Source organism: Oratosquilla oratoria, chromosome 28, assembly GCF_046742065.1.
Source record: "Oratosquilla oratoria isolate Oo_2021 chromosome 28, ASM4674206v1, whole genome shotgun sequence".
NCBI classification, from domain to species: domain Eukaryota; kingdom Metazoa; phylum Arthropoda; class Malacostraca; order Stomatopoda; family Squillidae; genus Oratosquilla; species Oratosquilla oratoria.
The window spans coordinates 43,781,009-43,801,998 of NC_134804.1; the positions used below are offsets into that span (position 1 = coordinate 43,781,009).

At 40.1% G+C, this 20,990-nt stretch overlaps 1 protein-coding gene across 1 annotated transcript in view; it reads left to right on the forward strand.

Moving 5' to 3' along the window:
* LOC143040501 (zwei Ig domain protein zig-8-like) overlaps nt 1-20,990 on the forward strand; it is a 115,387-nt gene that overhangs the window by 67,972 nt on the left and 26,425 nt on the right. Inside the window, exons 6-9 of the mRNA XM_076211593.1 lie at nt 2,676-2,735; nt 7,865-7,957; nt 11,233-11,405; nt 12,168-12,297. Of these exons, the coding sequence (XP_076067708.1) occupies nt 2,676-2,735; nt 7,865-7,957; nt 11,233-11,405; nt 12,168-12,297 (456 nt within the window). The remainder of the gene's footprint in view (nt 1-2,675; nt 2,736-7,864; nt 7,958-11,232; nt 11,406-12,167; nt 12,298-20,990) is intronic.

Genomic DNA, 20,990 nt, shown 5'->3' on the forward strand with positions numbered 1-20,990 from the left:
TATGGCAGACTCTGTCAACTGGCCTACAAGCGGATGTGACGTCATGTCTGCATAGCCCCTTTTTCATAACGACCCTAAACAAGGAAGACAACATCATGGTCACGAGTAACAATTTATTGAATATGGCCAAGAAATCGACAAAGAAAGCAATGAGGAGGAAAACAAAAGAGGAAGCAAATATTCCGGAATAAGCAAATGATCTAATGAAAATAAGAATTAATCAGATTAAAGCGAGGAGGAACGAAAGGGGCGAGAAATTGAACGAGCTTATTAACAGAAAGAATAGATTAGAGATGAAAAAGAAAGTATACTTAATGTAACGATCTTTAACCTATTCAGTACCAAGACGTTTGTGGGGGAAGATGATTAAACTACTTGTCAAAGGATAGGTGAAAGGTTCTCATTCCAAAGATCGTAGACGACGACAATATTCTTAGGGTCGTATACAGTGAGGAGTTTAGACGGTCGAATCAGATCATAAGAACATAAAAAACATACGAATGAGGAGACTGCAAGAGGCCATAAGGCCTACACTAGGCAGTTTCATCTCCCTTACCATCTATCGTCTCTATCACTAAAGTTATGCAATCTTCTCTTTAATCAATCGATAGTTTCAGTGCTCACTACAATGTTACTAAGTCTATTTCATTCGGTCATCAATTTCTTGGTAGACCAATTCTTGCTCATTTCCTTCTTTAATCTAAATTTGTCCAATTTAAAACCATTACTGCGAGTCCTGCCTTATTGTCTTGATATAATGACCTTGTCTGCATCACCCTTGTTAAAGCCCTTAACCCATTTGAATACCTCTATTAGATCATCCCGCACTCTTTGTCTTTCCAGAGAGTGTCAGTTAAGGTACCAAATCCTGTCTTCGTTGGGTAAATTTCTAAGCCTTTGTATCATAATAGTCATTCTCCTCTGTATTAATCCTAGTGGACTGATATCCATTCTATAGAACGGAAACCAAAACTGTACCGCATAGTCAAGGATGGGTGTAACTATCGCTAGATAGTTTACTGATTACCTCTACATTTTTGTTTACAACCATCGTAGCAGTAAACCCTAATGCCCGGCTAGCCGTAGGTTTACATAACCCAGAAAGCAGGTATATGTTACATAACACCTTTTTAGAGAAAACTGAGTGCGAGAGAGACTTGGGAGTTCTAGTGAGTCCTGACCTTAAATTCAGGAAACAGTGCATTAGCGCCAGGAATAAAGCTAACAGAGCATTAGTTTTCATTCCCAGGACCTTTACGAATAAAAGTTCAAAGGTAGTTATCAAGCTCTATCTGACCTTAGACCCATCCTTGACTATGCGGCACAGTTTTGATCTCTGTCCTATAGAATGGATATCAATTCCCTAGAATCGTACAGAGGAGAATGACCAAAACGATACATGAGATCAGAAATCTACCTTACGATGACAGGCTTAGGCACATTAATTTACACTCTCTGAAAAGACGTGTTCAAGTGGATCAAGGACTTTAACAAGAGGAAACAGACAAGGTCATTATATTAAGACAACAGGGCAGGAACCGCAGTAAAGGGTTTAAAATGGAAAAATTGAGATTGAAGAAGGAAATAAGCAAGAATTGATTTACCAGTAGAGTGGCCACCGAATGGAATAGACTTACACCGATAGTAACCATGTAGTAAGCGCTAAAACTATCGGTTGTTTTAAGAAGAGGTTATATAACTTCATGGGTGGGGATGGTTGGTAATGGACGTGGAACTGCCTAGTGTAGGACTTATGATCTCTTGCAGTCTCCCTCATTCTTATGTTCTATTCCTGGCGCTTATGCACTGTTTACTGGATTTAAGGTCCAGACTCACTAACACTCCTAAGTCCTTTCCAATTTCTGTTTTCTTTAATATGGCATTATCTAAGTTATATCTGTTAGCTGGGTTGTATAATCCTACGTAAAACACACTGTATTTTGAGATATTGAGGTCCAATTGCTATTTCACCGCCCATGCAAATACATTCAATGAATGTATTGAGATCCTGGTGCAGTATCCCAACATCATCCTCGAACCTAATATGGCGTGAATTACCACTGACGCTTGGCTACAGGGTAGAAAAAATATATTTACCTCTCAAATTCGTTGCCACTGCCTCCACCTTCATTGGTAAGAATCGCGATAGAAAATAAAACTGGCCTGCAATGGAGACGCTCAAAAATAGCCTTACACGGGTCGGGTGAATAATAAGCAAGAAAAAATCAGGTCATCGGCCAGTCAATCTCGATTCGGGAGTCGGACAAAGTCTGTTTCTCTCTCTCTCTCTCTATCTCTCTCTCTCTCTCTCTCTATCTCTCTCTCTCTCTCTCTCTCTCTCTTTCTCTCTTTACGGTAGTGTTTGCAAAGAACTGTGACCAAGTTGACATTCAGTTTTTCATGCTAGCAAATACGTAACTGAAATATTGTTATGCCTTGTTTTGTCTATGTAACCAGCTGCTCCTTTTGCAGATCCCATTTTTCTTCCACTCTCTTCTCTTCCTATTTCCGTTATGAATCATCTCCACACAAAAAAGAAAGAAATCTGAACCTTGTTTGACCTAATCCAATCCAGCCCAACCTAACACAGCACAACCTAACCTAAACAAAACTAAACTCGATGTCCACGATTCTTTTGGCAATGTCTAACCCAATTCTCTTTATCTTGGTTACAGAGAGGAACCAGTTGGATGACCCCTCCAGTTTTGGAATGGCTGTGTGGACGACAGATGCCAGTAAGTACTCGACCTCGCGAAGTCAGATTTCGCGAAACTCAGACTTCACGAAACTCAAACTTCACGAGACTCAAAATTCGCAAACTCAGACTTCGTGAATCTTAGACTTCGCGAGACTCAGACTTCACGAAACTCAGACTTCACGAAACTCAGACTTCGCGAGACTCAGATTTTGCAAAACTCAGGCTTCGCGAGACTCAGATTTCGCGAAACTCAAACTTAGCGAAACTCAGTCTTCGCGAAACTCAAAATTCGCGAACTCAGACTTCGCGATTCCTAGCCGTAGACTTAAACAGTCCAAGTTTTTAAAAAAAATATTTCCCAATATAACCTAACATTTTAGTTTTACTTATTTTATATTTTATCTAATATTTCCAGATACATCACAGTTAGAAATGATTCTATATATCGTTACATTGTAGTTGCATTTTTTTTATATATTTCCAGATAAATTGCAATTAAAAAGATCTTCACTGTATGTCGCATTTCTTATTGATGATATTTAATATTTTCAGATGCATTTCTTAATGATGTTATTTGATAATGTTATATTCACTGAATGGTTCTCACGTGCATTCATGTACTAATTTTCTTTATATATCATATGTCAGTGTTATTTTTCAGTATCTCCCTCTCTCTCTCTCTCTCTCTCTCTCTCTCTCTCTCTCTCTCTCTCTCTCTCTCTCTCTCTCCATCCCTCCTTCTCTCTCTCTCTCTCTCTCTCTCACTCTCTCTCTCTCTCTCTCCCTGTCTGTCTCTTTCTTTATGTGTATGTGTGCCCGCCCCGCCTTTCTGTTTGTGTGCGCGTGTGCATGTTTGCGTTGCGAGGAGAGTGGTATTGCACACTACTTTACGTGTCTCGACATCCAAAGCCAGAGGCGAAACAAGACCAACTAATTATCGTAAGGCAGGACCTCCCTGCGCCCCCTTCCCCGCCGCCGCCCCCTTGCCACATCAAAGAGGAGCTCTTCGGCTGCACGACGGATCCCAAAGGTTTCTTGACTCCTCGAGAACCTCCCTTGACCTCCTCCAGTTCCTCCCAGAGGCTCCTCTCAGCCTCTTGGCCTAATCCTCCTCAGCCCTGACCTCCTCGTGTTTTTTTGATTATCTGTATTTCTTTTTCGTTTGCACACACTGACGTATATATGTGTATATTTGCATATATGCATTTTGTTTGCGCGCGCTTGTGTGTGTGTGTGTGTGTGTGTGTTTGTTTGTGTTTACCCGATTTTTACCTCCGAGTTGCTGAAAGCTGGAGATGAGGCCGTGAGACATGTGAGATTGTGACTCGTGAGTTGCACGCGAAGCCAAGTAACAATCCGGCTCCCTTTCCAGCGACTGGAAGGGGAAAGGGAAGACGTAGGACTACAGCAACTACCGTACTGTTACATTGCTCAATGTACATAAAGATTGACAAAACATCAAGATGAGATCCACTGAAGAAGACATAAGGGTTTGACACGTTTGGTTCTGAAAAACGTTCTGAACTCATCCCTACCTCATCTCCATTGCTCAGTGTGCCGAATACGGTGCTCAGCCATATGTTGCTGGCACTGGTTTCATTCCATCTACATTAGCTCCACAGGCCTGAGTAGTCTGGGTTCACGCCCGGTGAGCCAACAGTTGATTGGTCGCTCGGAGCATTTGTTGATCTTAAGAAGGCGTTTGACTCCGTTCCGTACATCATGGTGACCTCTAGGATCTTCTGCGGACCCACCGGTTTCCTGATTGTTGATCTGATGCCTGGCTTATACTCTGGGACAGAGTACTGTGAAGTATGGGAGAAGTATAACCAATTTCTGCCTTGACAGTTACGGAAATAAGACAGGAGAATCCTCATCCCAACACCTTCCAACACATGCATGAACTGGGTATTGGACAAAGTTGTCAATCAGTCATTACGGAGTAATTGATAACACTAAGGTCACAGACCTCGTCTCTGGAGGTTCTGGTGTCAGCCTTCGAGTAAATGCACAGGAAGGTGAGATCACTGGGACTTCAGGTCTAGACGTTTGGAGGGCTTACTAGAGGATATATGTCAGTATGACCATGTATGAGCCGATGAAACTGTATTATAAAAATTTAGTCTGAAGATGTAATATACGAAAGTATTTTCTGTCTACAAGTTTCTCTCCTCCTGTGGTTATTTTGTGTGTGTGTGTGTGTGTGTGTGTGTGTGTGTGTGTGTGTGTGTGTGTGTGTGTGTGTGTGTGTGTGTGTGTGTGTGTGTGTGTGTGTGTGTGTATGTGTGTGTGTGTGTGTGTGTGTGTGTGTGTGTGTGTGTGTGTGTGTGTGTGTGCGTGTGTGTGTGTGTGTGCGTGTGTGTGTGTGTGCGTGTGTGCGTGTGTGTGTGTGTGTACGAAATATTTCCACTACATAACCTATCGGATTCATATATCCTATCAATGCTGAATACAGTAACACATTCTTTATTTTCCTCGAACTGAATCCAACCAGTTCTATCCATCTTCGAAGTGGCAGACTCGTAATAAGAAGAAGTCCAGGGACAGTCTATTGACTGAAGGAACTAAACAAGATGTTTATTTTCTACACCTGTTAACGACCCCTTAACTTAACTTTACAGTTATGCGTTTGAGTGTAGTGTTTGTGTCATTGTTTACATATGTGCCGACTACCACGGATGGAGCCAATAGCGGGTGGGCGCAGTCGAGTTGGCTCTACGTCACCCGAGCAATGGGGCGGAGGACAGGGATGGCCCTACATCCCTTCATCCACAAGAGGCTAAGATGGAAAGGGAAGCACAAATGAATGAAGGATGGGTGCATGTCTTCCTTGGCTACCTCCCTTATAAGGGGGAAGAAGATAGATGGATATAAAGTTCCTTAAGGGTGACCGTATACTGCCGATTGATCATTGTGCCTCGGAATTCGAACTCGACTCATGACGATTGCGTTTAGGAGATCTGACATCGAGCCTCAACAACTTTTGTGGAGGCTTCGGCCACAGGTAAGCAGCCATTTGGAAAAAAACTACCACCACCTGTGAAAAGGAAGATATTCCTGTGCTTCAACGGTTCGTTTGTAAAAAGGTTCATCAAGGCTTCGACAAGTGATTCTTTGTCCACTTCTTAAAGCTTCGATGTGAGAATCCTTATGAACTCCTTGACAAAGCTATAACGAACGAATCTTCACTAAGAATATAAGCATCGTTCTGACACAGTGGTGTATTATTGTGACACATTTGTTGCCACTTGACACTTGACATATATAATCAGTCTGAATCTCTACCAAAATCAGGCCATCAGGCTGCCGTAACCACGCAACCAGCCGTGTTATGTAGTCTACGGTAGTAAATAATTTATTGTAATTAATTAACCATACCAAAGCTATGTAGCTCCTCAGTCGATCCTAAAAAGATATTTTGTATTTCTTCGTCGACGTCTCTCCAGTGTTTCTATCCTAATGCACCTTGGAAATGATAATATGTTGTGTATTAAAACATTAACCCATTTAGTCGCTGCAGTTGAATAGATTTTTCTGACATTAGAATTTTTTTTTCCAAAATAAATCACTGTAGCGAAGATAGTAACGGAGGTTCAAACCTCTCCGCTTTGCTGTCCCTTTAGCTAAATAACCAGCTGGCTTTACACGAAAAAGACTTTCAGCAATTCGCTTCAGCGAGGGATCGGCACTAAGAGGGCAGCAACAAGAAACCATAAGTGTAACAACACAGCAACCACAATTCCAGCATTGCAGTACCAACATGAAGCACTCAAAGTGCACGAACTTGCGCCAGTGTAGTTTATTTCACACAAAAATACATACATAGTTACATGCATGCATACATATACACACACCTATGTATATCATGCAGAAACCACAGGGAAATTAGAGTTTGGAATACTAAACGTTTTCGTCCATTACGACATCTTCAGATGTCGACTCCGAAGATGCCGTAATAGACGAAAACGTTTAGTATTCCGAACTTTAATTTCCCTGTGGTTTCTGCATGATCATTTAGTCAAGTGTTTTTGTGATTATTTTTACACACACACACACACACACACACACACACACACACACACACACACACACACACACACACACACACACACACATATATATATATATATATATATATATATATATATATATGTGTGTGTATATATATATATATATATATATATATATGTATTCATATATATATATATATATATATATATTGATGTATATAAGACAGATGAGTTGTAGGGCGGTGAGATAAACACAGGGAACTCTTAGAGATTTATTTATGACGTTTCGCCCTCGCCAGGACTTCCTGAGAACGAAATGTCAGTAATAAATATCCAACAGTTCCCTGTGTTTACCTCACCATCATGCCGCTCATGAGTCTTATATACATCAATATATATATATATATATATATATATATATATATATATATATATATAATCTATTCGTAACATTTTTCGTGAGCATTCACATACAAACAAGACCAAAAACATAACCTTCTTGTCAGAGGTAATTAGGAATACCAGTAACGAAGTCACTGTTACCATGGTTACTCCACCACCATGCCCACCACCACTAAACAAGTATCACCAGAAAATAGTAGAGTCATCACCACCACCACTACCACCACCACCTATTATACAATTCAGACACTTTAGACTGTTTCTACATTAGCATTATTGTGTACTGTATATATGCATGCATTTTGGGATTATGATGGATGGAGGATATGTATATATGTATACACACACACACACACACACACACACACACACACACACACACATACACATATATATATATATATATATATATATGCATATATATATATGTATATACATATACATATATATATATATATATATATGTATATATATATATACATATATAATATATATATATATATATATACACACATACGTACGTACATACATACATATATACATACATACATACATACATACATACATACATACATACATACATATATTCATCACACCATCATGTAGAGTTGGATAACCTCAACACATCAAGAACTGACCAAAAGATGGACGCATGCTCCCGGGGCAGGAACCGAGTCTCCAGCATCAGCGCCGGATGACAAACAAGGGGAACGGAACCAATAGTAAAGAGTCTGACCAGTGGCCACTGTTGCAGGGATGCCAGACTACATCTTCGAGGACCAGAGGAAGATGGAGAAGGCGCCGAAGAAGGGGAGGAAGGGCCGTCGGAAGGGGAGGAGGAAAATGGGTAGGCTGGGTCGTGTAGCCTGAGCAAGGTCCCCAACTAACACGACACTAACGAACCGCTTTGATGTTAACCAGACGTCTAGAATAAAGAATAGCCAGTGACCGCTAACTAGTCTTTATTTCTAGACCAAGAGGCCTCGCTAGTTTACTGAATGATCACTAACAGTCGGCTTCCGACCCACTAACCAGTCACTAATATGTTCTGTTTCAGTGGATAAGGAAAATAAAAAAGGAAACGATAAATGCATGCAAAGCAGTTACGTGAGCTGATTGGTTGGATCAGTTTCTTGAGAACTGCTGAAAAGAAATCATAAAATTCCACATCTAACATCCATTTACTCTCTACCCTCGCCAAATAAACTAATTCTAACCACGTTTGCTCTTCGTACATTTTGCCTGATTGTTGACTACTAACGTTAACTAGGATGCTTTGGATCGTTTACCCAACACGAGGTTAAGTCTGATGACTTCTGGTTTATCTAACTTTGTATCATTTGGTTTCCTTGAGGTCAGTGACACACACTGACTTTCTCTAGTTTTCATTGTTTGTTTTAACCGACGCTGCGTTGACGCACTTTTCATGATTGTCGTTCTCCTATAACTGATCTAAGCAAACGATTTTATTCGGAAATAACCAGCGCTTCTATACTTGAGGGCAATACGGCCGAGGAGTTGGAGCCACAGAGATGGTCGGGACGAGAAATCAGGAAGGGCAGTAGCAGAATGGAGGAAGAGGAAAAGTTGAAAATTAAATTTACCTTACGAAGAGAGACTTAGCCACCTTAACTTACACTCTCTGGAAAGACGGAGAATGTGGGGTGATCTAATAAAGGTGTTTAAGTGGATCAAAGGCTTTAACAAGGGTGACGCAAACAAGGTCATCACATTAAGATAACAGGGCAGGACTCGCAGTAATGGATTTAAACTGGACAAATTTAGATTTAAGAAAGAAATAGGCAAGAATTGGTTTACTAATAGGGTGGTCAGCGAATTGAATAGACTTAGTAACCATGTAGTGAACGCTGAAACTATCGGTTGTTTTAAGATGGAGATGACAGGTGGTAACGGACATGGAACTGCCTAGTGTAGGCCTTATGGTCTCTTGCAGTCTCCTTCATTCTTATGTTCTCATGTTCTTTTTGATTGAAGACTGGAATCGAACGTATTTTCGGTCACTTGGAACCCGTTTTGTCTCAAGTCTCACCCATCACCAACTGAATAAAATCGTTTGCTATCAGCTAGGACGAATACATGAAGTATTCCCTCACTGTAGAACGAATCAGTAGGTCACGTGACTCACCAACCATGGGTAAATGATTACAAATAAAAATCACCCCGATCTACTCAAAAACTAAATCCAACGACATCGGTGGTTCTAAGACAGTCTACCGACCATCGTTGTATTCACGGCTAAAAGTATATAATTCTGTCTATGTTATTCAGTGTTTGTTATTCAGTAGTATGAGTTATTTCCACAGAATTAACTATTCAAAACACGGTTGAAAATGCAGAGACATGGCGGTGACCTCATCTACATAAACATTGACGATGCAGCGCGATAAAAAACTAAAACAGACATTCCTCCGCCCGTGCACGCACACACACACACACACACACACACACACACACACACACACACACACACACACACACACACACACACACACACACACACACACACACAACCAAACATATAAAATGACACCAATAAACAATAAAACGGATTGAACAATATTGACAAGGAAGATCCCTGTTTGGGTGGGAGAGGGGAAAGATTTCGTGGGAAAAATAAAGAAAAGACCAGATGTCTCAAGGAATCAGCTTTCCATACAGATGCACCAACTTTTGGGGAAACGAAATAGAATAAAGAATAACTCAAATCAAAAGGCATAAATGAAAATAAACCAAATTTTGGCAGACGGTGACAGAAAGACGGTACCCCCACGTGTGATACAATTTATTAATACGCTACTATTAGATCAATGTGATTGGGGAATTATGTTCACACACACACACACACACACACACACACACACACACACACACACACACACACACACACACACACACAAGTGCTCCTGATTTGTTTGGACTCTTTTGCAATATGCCCCATTTGAACAAACGTATCACAGATAAAGTCTTACTTAAATTTCATCCACTACATCAAAATGCCGGTAACCTTTGCCGTGCATGCCAAGTAATTTTGACAATTTCTAACAGTATCGAAAAGTAACATCGCAACATCAAATCAACAAAAAAAACGCATCCAGATATCAAATCGGAAACCAAAGCCTTGAAAAATTATTTTCTTTATTTTTTGGCATCCCAATCCTTGTATGTGACAATAACTGGCATGAAAAATAACGTTGGCACCACTCAGGACTCCACAAATCGGTGAAATTGGCACCGTTTGTCCAAAGGGTTGCCAAGCCCTGAATTTATGTATATGTATATATACATAAACGCCTGTTCGGGGCTAAAGCTTGGAGCGACATAATTTTGAAACCCAACTTTTCATCAACCTAAACCCTAGGAATGTGTCAGCAAAATAAGTAAAACACATATACTTGCCAGCATGCATGAAACCTTTTGAAATGTGATACGAGCAGTCTTTCCAAATAAACATGTGGGAACGGAGCCTTTATTAGTACGACGTTTTCTTTGTTACAGTTTTTACAAGTTAGTCGTAATACACTTGATAGATTGAACTCGGCTGCGATCTGATGTCCTTCATCCAGACAACTGTTCCATCTTATCCTTAACCTCTCCTGTTCCCAGACATTTGGTCCACCTTCTCCTTAATCTCTCCCTGTATTCAGTGACCTCTTCCCCCATACCTCCCTTCCTCTCTCCCTCCCTCCCTCCCCTTTCCCCCAGTTCCTCTTATCTAATCTCAGCCATGTGTATTATGATTATGTGTTCGTAAAACCTGTAACAAATAAAACGTCGTATCAATAATGGCTCCGTCCTCATAATTGGTGTTTTATTTTGATAGACTTGTCGACAATTACCACTTTCATACACATGAGTAATCTTTTTGATTAAAGAAGAAAATAAACTCGTTTTTACTTTCGAGTACTCTCTGACAAAGGTACTCATAATTTAGGTATTTTTATTATAAGTAATATTTTATCACTGTAACAGTACTTTTATTAAAGTAAGAAAAAAGGGCAATACAACCTTGTTCACGCACAAATTCACACGTCGTTGAACACTGGACAGAGTCCCCCAGTTCGAAGCCACAACTGACACTTTCGAACGGTTTTTTTCCTGCAGTGCCATTGGTCCACGTGGAAGGAGGGGCGGAGCGATATATCCAGCGAGGCAGCGTATTGGCCATCACGTGCATCGTTCACCACACCAAGCCTACAGCGCCGGATCATGTGACCTGGCACCACGAAGGTCAGATCATCGACTACGATTCACCGCGTGGAGGGGTCTCCATCCAGGTATGGACCTCAACTTGAGGAAAACAAACCAAAATTTAAGAAAGAAATAATCAAGAACTAGTTTACCAACAGAGTGGTTGCCGAATAGCACAGACGTACGACACCAAAATGTCGTAGCACATTTGTAAAACGTTTAGATATAACCCACTGTCGGAGAAATAATGCAAAAGAAACAGACAGTCTGTAAATTTCGACCACAACTGTGATCCTCTTCAGCAGATAAGTACTAATCTACTGACAGTGGGTTATATCTAAACATATTTAAACACAGACTTACAAGCAGTAACCGTATAATGAGCGCTGAATCTATTGATTGGTTTAAGAGAAGTTGAGATAACTTTGTGGATAGGGAATATACATGTTTGCTAACCTACAAGCCTCGTTCTCTGTGAGAAAGGCTCTGTCGAAATCGCTCCCACCAACCCATACTCCAGTTACGCACGCCAGCAACACAATATATATTGTATAATGGATTTGTGGGGGAAAACCCTGTCCCAGGGAGGCAGAACCGCTCACCCAGACAATCTAGGCAACGACAGCAACATAACCCATATTCCACAGCATTCTATGTTATCATTTTTATCATTCATTATTATTTGTTTTTATGTTGTTACTTTTTTTCTTGCTAGACGGACAGGGCCGCGCGGCGGACCGTCAGCAACATATCTCATATTCCACAACATTCTATGTTATTATTTATATCATTCATGACTGTTTTTATGTTGTTGTTTATTTATTTATTTTTATTTTTTTTCTTGCCAGACCGAGAAGGCAGCGCGGAGGACCGTGAGCAAGCTCATGCTCGCAGCCGTGACACAGAAGGACTCCGGAACCTACAGTTGCATGCCAACAGACCTCGACCCAGCAACGGTGGTCGTTCATGTACAGAACGGTAGGTGAAAAAAAAAACGGGACGGGGTGGAGAGGGAGAAGGAGGAGATGACGGGGAGAGGGAGAAGGAGGAGAGGAGGTGAGGAAAAAGAAGGAGGGAGAAGGAAGAGGTGATGGTGAGGGAGAAAGAGGAGAGAAAGAAAGAGATGGGGGAGGGGAAGAAGGAGTAGATGGGAAGAGGGAGCAGAAGGAGGTGGTTGGAGAGAGAAAACAGGAAGGAAAGGAGGAGAAGAAAGGGGAGGTGGTCAGCAACGACCTGTGTCTCTAACCTTAGGAACAAGAGTTGTTTTGTCAGCAATAACCAGCGCTTCTATCCTGGAGGACAATATCACACCGAAGAGGTGAGAAGGCGAAGAGATAGTAAAAGAGAGATTCAAGGAAGAAAGCAGAACGAAGAAATAGTAAAAATTAAAAGTTTTTTTTTAATGCGTCTCAAACCACAAAAAGGATGCTGCGTGACTCTGATCCGTAGGGAATGTCATTAAAGTTCCTGAAATATGGAGAGGTGAAGGAGGATTAGGACTACGATTGGAAGGCGGAGGAAGAGGAGGAGGAGGAGGAGGAGGATCCGGAAAACAAAGGAGGATAGGAGGAGGAAGAGGAGGAAAAAGAAGATGATGAGGAAGGAAACGAGTAGAACAAAGGGGAGGAAGAAAAGGAAATAGACTGAGGGGGAGTAGATTGAGGAAAGTAGAAAGAAACGTAGAACGAGGTTCAGGAAGTAGAGAAAGAGATGGAAGAGAAGGAAGAAAAAGAAGAGAAGTTGAGGAAGTAGAAGAAGAGGGAGAGGAAGAGGAGGAGGAGGAGCAGGAAAGATGAACGAGGAGGACTGAGGATGAGCAATGTAGTCATGTCCATTTATGTCTGCAGAACCTGATCAACGAGCCTTTAGTTTTCGAAAACGAGTGTGACCTATTGCCGAGAAAAAGAAAAATAAGTGAACAACGTCTGTTTGTGTGTGTGTGTGTGTGTGTGTGTGTGTGTGTGTGTGTGTGTGTGTGTGTGTGTGTGTGTGATTCACCATGATCTTGGATCACGTGTTGGACTTGTGATCGACAGCTATTTCCCTCCCGGAAGAGAGCTCAGAGCTCATACATGACCGATCTATGGGTAATGTTGTGACCTTACACGCACACGCACACACCCAACTTCTCGCCAACGAGAGTTGGAGTAAAGACTCGCAGCGCAGCGATACTGAAATTATTTTAGCCCTGGGTGGGATTCGAACCCGGACCTCTGTAGTGGCAGCCGAGAACTCTACGAACCGCGCCATCGAGTGTGTGTGTGTGTGTGTGTGTGTGTGTGTGTGTGTGTGTGTGTGTGTGTGTGTGTGTGTGTGTGTGTGTGTGTCAAACCGGTTCCCTCATGTCAACTGCCACGCTCCCTTGTCTGTGCAGCTTCAGTCACATCAAGCCACCGAACCAAGACACGAATGTTTGTGGCAATTATGTTGCATGCAATTAATGCCTCATGCAATTATGTCTCCCGTAATTACGTCTTGGAACACCGTGGAGCTCATTATTCTTTGAATTCTGTGAAGACGTCCTCCAAGAGCTCGGGGACAAAGAAGTACAGAGCTATCAAACGCGAATGTGGACTCCCAAGGATCAGGAACGTGGAGTCTGGGTCGTAGAGGAGTCAATTCCCACCAAGAACCAGCGCTTCTATCCTTGGGTACAATGCCGCATCGAAGAGATGAAGTCGAAGAAATAGTAAAAGAGAGATTTAAAGAGTGCAGCAAAAGAGAGGGACTAGAGAGGTTCAAAGTGATCACCATTCTTTTCCTTTTGAGTGGAAATGAGACCCAGTGATACGTGGCTCTGGTCCATAGAGGTGTCACTAAAGTACCAAAAATATCGGCTGCATACAACATGCAGTGGGTGCCCCATATTGTGTTTGTACATGGATACAAACTCTCATGGGTATATACATATATATATATATATATATATATATATATATATATATATATATATATATATATAAATATATACAGTATATGTATATATATATATATATATATATATTATATATATATATATATACATATACATAAATATATATATATATATATATATATATATATATATATATATATATATATATATATATATGTATGTATGTATGTATAAATATAACCCACTGTCGTAGAAACAAAATAAAAAAGAAACAGACGATCTGTATATTTCGACCACAACTGTGGTCCTCTTCAGCAGATAAGTACAAAGGTTAGATGACATGAATATATACCTTTGTACTTATCTGCTGAAGAAGACCACAGTTGTTGTCGAAATATACAGATCGTCTGTTTCTTTTGCTTTGTTTCTACGACAGCGGGTTATATTTAAACATTTTACAAATGTGCAACGACATTTTGGTTTTGTGAATATACTCGTGTATATATATATATATATATATATATATATGTATATATATATATGTGTGTATATATATACATATTTCGAATTAAAATCCACGGTTAAAGATATATATCAAATAAAATACACCAGGAGACACTTATCAGCTACCAAGACTTCTGCCTCATATGCTCCGAATTCCTCCAGTGGAAGTTGGAGGCCCCATGGCGGCGGTGAAATGTCATGTGGTATCATTTCACTACAGGAAATGTCACTAATTCATATTAACGAATTCATAAGGTAGCCGGAGTGGAAGTAGGAGCGGGAGTTGAAACAACGGAAATGGTGGAAGCTACCGGTCCATTATTATAGTGTTACTGTAGACCAGTGGTCCACGAGCTTTGATCCATGGAAGCCCTAGTAGACCATAGAATAGTCCAAGTCAAAGCCGTTGATAGGGAGAGTTTGGCCTTGCTTAGATTGGACCTGGCGCGTGATTGGTCACTAAGAGTCACGTGATCTGTAGGCGCCATCTTGCATCACTGTGTTGCTTCATGCCTATGGTGTACGTCGCGCTTTCCATGTAGGAACGGAATTAAGGAGAGAGGTCGAACTCGCCGAATAAACTCGTCGACCGAACTCGCCGACTAAACTCGTCGACCGAACTCGCCGACTAAATTCGACGACCGAACTCGCCGACTAAACTCGTCGACCGAACTCGCCGACTAAACTCGTCTACCGGAGTCTGCGACAGAACTCGCCGACTGAACTCGCCGATCGAACTCGCCGACTGAACATACCTGAACACAGATTCAGTGTCATTAGTATCATAAAATTATCCTCTCGTTGACGGCCGAGTTGACTGTCAGGAAGACCGCGAGATTGCAAGCAATAGATGCAAGATGGCGCCTGGGGAGTGAGTGGCCAAATTCTCCTTAGTGGGTCCACTAACAGGAATCTAGTGGGAGTAAGTGGATGTTTAGCGATTAGAATCAGTGTTGATTGGTTTCCAGGAGACTAAAGAGCAACAGCAACCCATAAATGCGGAATACGTGGCAAAAGCCTTGCCAGAGATGGGAGGTTATTCGAGATTGTTATGGATTCTGATGTTGTGTCAGTTGTTGCTGACTTGGCTGTTTGCACTGCCTAGGTGGTGGGAACAGCTGGTGGAGACCTTCGTAAATGATGTGTTGTTAATTGTTTGGCCTGTCTGTCTGTCTGGTGTGCGTCTGAACTGCTTGAGGAAATTGAATCTATCCTATTTTGGTCTTTATGTCCTTCGGAAAGGTCACTTTGTTTTGTAGAATCAGTACACCTTAATTGAATTCGGTATAGGCCTTTATCTTGCTTGAAATTTTCTTCAGATATTTTTCATTTCAATATTGATTTCATAATTCTCTCATCTAATACGGTATGCTCAATGTAATAACAACGATGTGGTTGTGCGGAACCTCGAAAAGAAAATTGTAAAATTGTGGTGTTCTGCTATCAAAAAAACAACGATATTTAAGATACTAGATATCAGTTAAAAATATTAAGGATTTGGTGTCTGAGAATGTGTGGATATCTGTGACAGAAAAGATAATTTACTTGTTTGTAATTTCGCTACTGTAAGGCGTCATCAGGGCAGCCTACAAAACTGTGAAATTTAGCGAATTTCTGCTGACACCGTTTGATCATTTAAGCATGCCATTAGTAATTAAACAAAACTACATTTATTTGCGTTCACATTTAGCATATATTTATTCATTTATTTATATATTCACAACCACTTTTTGTATTTATTCATTTACTAACTCTTTTATTTATTTATGGCAGAATTTATGACGGTTACTGTATGACAAACTATGCGATTGCATGACAAAATGCATAGAAGTAGGAAATGTCTACGAAATTTTGTAAACATTTACAGATTTTTGTCCTTTTTTCAAATTTGAAAAGTATTTTACACGGGCATTTCGATAACGCGACACGCAGTTCACACAAAGTTTGAACAGTTACCAGAATCCGAATGACAACAATGAACCTGCAACCGACATTGGCTCTTCTTGACTCGCGTGCACAAGCAACGCAACAATTTTCAAAGAGTATCGGTCATCAAACCGTGACTACAGTCTGGGAAACATAGGAAATATTATGAACATTGTACCAATTGTTAACGAAAACAAAAATCAGTCTTGTGGCCTTAAAATCACACTGTGATGAAATTTGATGAAACTTTATATTCTAACCAATGCTGCGTAGCTCGCGTCACCCCAGAGAATGAAGATAACTAAGTTCTAATTGAAGTGATAATTAATCGATACCAAACTAACTGTTCTAACCTGTGACAGATGCAACAAACAGCTTAACCTGAACACGCAAATGATCTTTCCTTTGTTTTGCTTTATCATGTAATTTTCTTCTCTACTTCGCCCGGACAGAATTTGAACATATGAAACCAGAACTGCACAGTTTCAGAATGTGACGTCACCACCCGACGGTCGAAAGAACAAATAAAAAAAATAGAAATTACTAAAGTCTGTGCACTTCAAGAAGTCCGTTCAGGAATGGGCAGAAGTGGGAATTTTCCGGAGTGCGACGTTGCCAATTTTACCAAAATTATCGGATCGTCACTATCGCCCTACCCACCACCATCCTACCTGTTTCACCTTTAACACCTCGGCATGGCAACATGGGGAAAAAGTGCTTTTGCCACATGTCATAGAATTTATTCAAAGCATTGTTATAATCCTAAAAAGGGATACTCATTGCACCATACAACTTCGTTTACTATGTACAAAAAAATAAATAGAATAGCACATAGATGAAAAATAAGAGAGAGGGTACAAAGATTGATTAGGTAGGATGGATATTGGGAAATTACTACGAATGCCAAACCCTGAATGAACTATTTGAAGCTTACAGACTTTAGTACAGTTAGAATTAGATAAATAGTAACTGTTGAGTAGATTAGCGTTGTAGGTATGCTATACACGACTTCATTGATTTGACTGCCTTCGAAGTTCCATGCGAGCAATGATGTTGAAAATATAAAACATCAAAAGAAAATTAATATTGGAGTGTTATATTCACAAAAGGAAGCACTGAAAATTTAAGGAATAAAAGAATGTAAGACCGCTTTCAGATGATGACACCTATTGTTAACTTGAAAAGCTGACAATTACCAGCCATGATGGATCAGAGAGGCTCAACTGTGAAAGTTTGAAAAAAAATCGAGGTTGGAGGGCGGCATCCATTGAAAGAATACAAGTAAAAAATATAAAAAAGACCTTTTTCGTTTGCATTTTTGCAAAGGAAGGCACAACGGGTTGAACATCATGGATGGATTTGACTTGTCATGCAAATTTTGCTCGCCACATTCACAGCTTCGGACGCAATGTTTACAGTTTCGGACATTGTCGTTTGTCTCTCGCGCGAGACAAGACGCGAGTTTAGTTGCATCTATTCTATGCATTCTACTTGTAGATTCTTCTGAATTGCATTTGGAGGAGAATGACGACCAGAATGGCGATTTCTCTGATCTTAATAATAATATTAAATCTATGGTCACCCAAAACAATATCACATATACCCGTGATCTGCTTTACGAATCACAAGGAACAATAGTAGATGCATAAACGGAATATGTGATCTATGAATGCACAGAAGTTGCGTACAATTACGCGCGTCCTATTGCAAGATGGAAAACGAAGCTGCCCATTTTCAAAACCATTCATCAACACCCTTTACTTCCATCATGAGGTGCAGACCTGAGGAGCTGACACTCGGTCTCCTGAGTGAGCTAAAGATATTTTTCTATCAATTGTATTCCTTGCCCGTTTTGAGCCGTTGACATAAAAACAGTGCTAGACTGATAGCACAAAGGGATCAGGGAACAGTTGCCAGCCTCTGTGGCGTAACTTGGTGAAATTCTAAACAACAATTGAATTGAAGATCATTCGAACTAATGAAAGACAATTTGACTCAACTGAGAGAAACTCGTTCAAGACTGGTGTTGTTCTTTTTATTTCAGGCGTTTATGTCCTTGTATACTTTCTTGTACCCAGATAGGGTGGCACTGTTGTTTTTTATTTGCTTAGAATTTCCATATGTCTACCTAATTTATATATATATATATATATATATATATATATATATATATATATATATATGTATGTATGTATGTATATACATACACACACCACGAGCATAGCTCCCCTTCCCGTAAGATACAAGCACTGGCGGATCCCATTGTCAGAGAACTATTTATTCTTTTTTTTTTAAACCGACCCTCCTTCTAATATATATCTAACGTATTTTGGATTTAATTGACACTGTCCTAAGGCCGAACCGGACCTGTAAGTATTCATATGACAGCGTCATGGTGGTGTTGGAGCGCAATTGGCTTTCGTCGGTTTCAGTTAGAGCATCGTACGATGACGTCACGATGGTAATGAATGATAATTGGTCGAGGTGATCTCGTATGATCCTGTAGCGAAACGAGTGGGAAAGAGGGATGGAAAAACTTGAAGTTGCAATTTTATTTTTTGCCATACTTGTATTCTACTTTTCAGGAAGAACCATGTATGTGCGTGTGTATAAAGATTTTTACCATTGCAATCTAATTCATTGATCATTTCCTCAATATAGCTTTGCAAATAGCTTCAAAATGTTTCTAAAATTGTTCACATTTCAAATCCCCCAGCTGATTCGGGTCGCTTCGCTCGCTATCGCTCGTTTCCCACTCATATATAGTTCCCCCCCGCCCCCCCCAAAAAAAAACTCTGGATCCGCCACTGGATACAAGGTAAATACACACACACACACACACACACACACACACACACACACACACACACAAATATATATATATATTTATATATATATATATATATATATAATATATGTATATATTGTGTGTGTGTGTGTGTGTGTGTGTGTGTGTGTGTGTGTGTGTGTGTGTGTGTGTGTGTGTATTCCTTTCGCTAAGAGCAAAAACATTTGCCTCCTCCCTACGAAGCTTAATGCACTTCTTCCTTGCCACATTTGTGTCCTTTATAATACCAGGTCCCTTTTATATCAGACGTTATTCCTTCGCATTAGGTCGCCTGTTCCTTCATGTTCCTATACATTTGTGACTTAAAAACTCTTTTTTTTTTTTTTTGAGAGAGAGAGAGAGAGAGAGAGAGAGTGGGGAGCGGGGGATTTTCACCTTGTGTGTCTTAATTTGGTGGAGCTCTCTTCGTTTTTTTCTCTCCTTTTTTGTGGTTGAGTTTTCTCTGCATATGCCGAGATTTCGTTTTCTTTTCTTTTGAGCCTTAATTGGGTCGACTTTTATCTGCATATTTTGATATTTTTGTTTCTTATTCTTCGCGTGAGTCCTGCTTGCTTTAGTTGATGAATTAATAAAGAAAATATTAAAAAAAAAGTTTAAAGAGCCATTCTTCTCTACGACTTTGCATTTCTGTGTGTTTTGGAATATTTCATTTCAGAATAGGTACAAAGATGATCGATTTCCATAAAGGACATTAAGATATCGTAATTTAGAATAGCTATTATCTTGAGGTTATCATAAACCTTATCCTATGATGAAGCATTTACAGAATTTGCTTTGGCTGACACCGCACCAAAATCACGCGACATGACGTCATAGTCGACCCAGGAATTTATGGTTGACGGGGTAACAGCCCCCTCCTGTATGCTGGGATTAGGTTAGAATAGCAGTCCTTGAGAAGGGCACCAAATTGCCTCCACCTTTAGATTTGTTTATGGTATAAATCTAAAGATTTATCTATTGATTTATTTGCGTATGTACTGATTTTTAGGGATCAATTGTAGAATTTCACCACAACACGTGTTTGGAGTGGAAAATGTACAATTGAGTGTTGCTTTTGTGATTTTTCAATCTGACATTCTTCCTTTGTTCTGCGAGGACTCTACCTGTAATTAGCTAGTTAGACCTGGTTGAAACCAGTTTCAACTGGTTACGAAGTGAAGAAGATGTCGATATTCCTAAACATTTACTCTCTTCGTTTGGGTTAGGTTAAGTTAGGTTAGGTCAGATCAGGTCATCGGAGTTAAGAAGGACAATTGAGTGTAGTTGGAGCGGAGAATCTACAGTTGATCACTAGGAGGCTTAATTCTACAATTGATCCATTCTTAATATGCTTATCGTTCATTTATCATTATTATTTGTTTATTAGCATCTATTGTTTATTTTTTATTTGTGTTTTATTTGTTTATCAATTTATTATTTATCATCATTGTTTACTATTTATTAGTTATTTGCGTACCTTTTAAACTCGCCGTAAGGAACTTGGTGATCGATCAGAAGAAAGTTTCCAAATAAAACAAC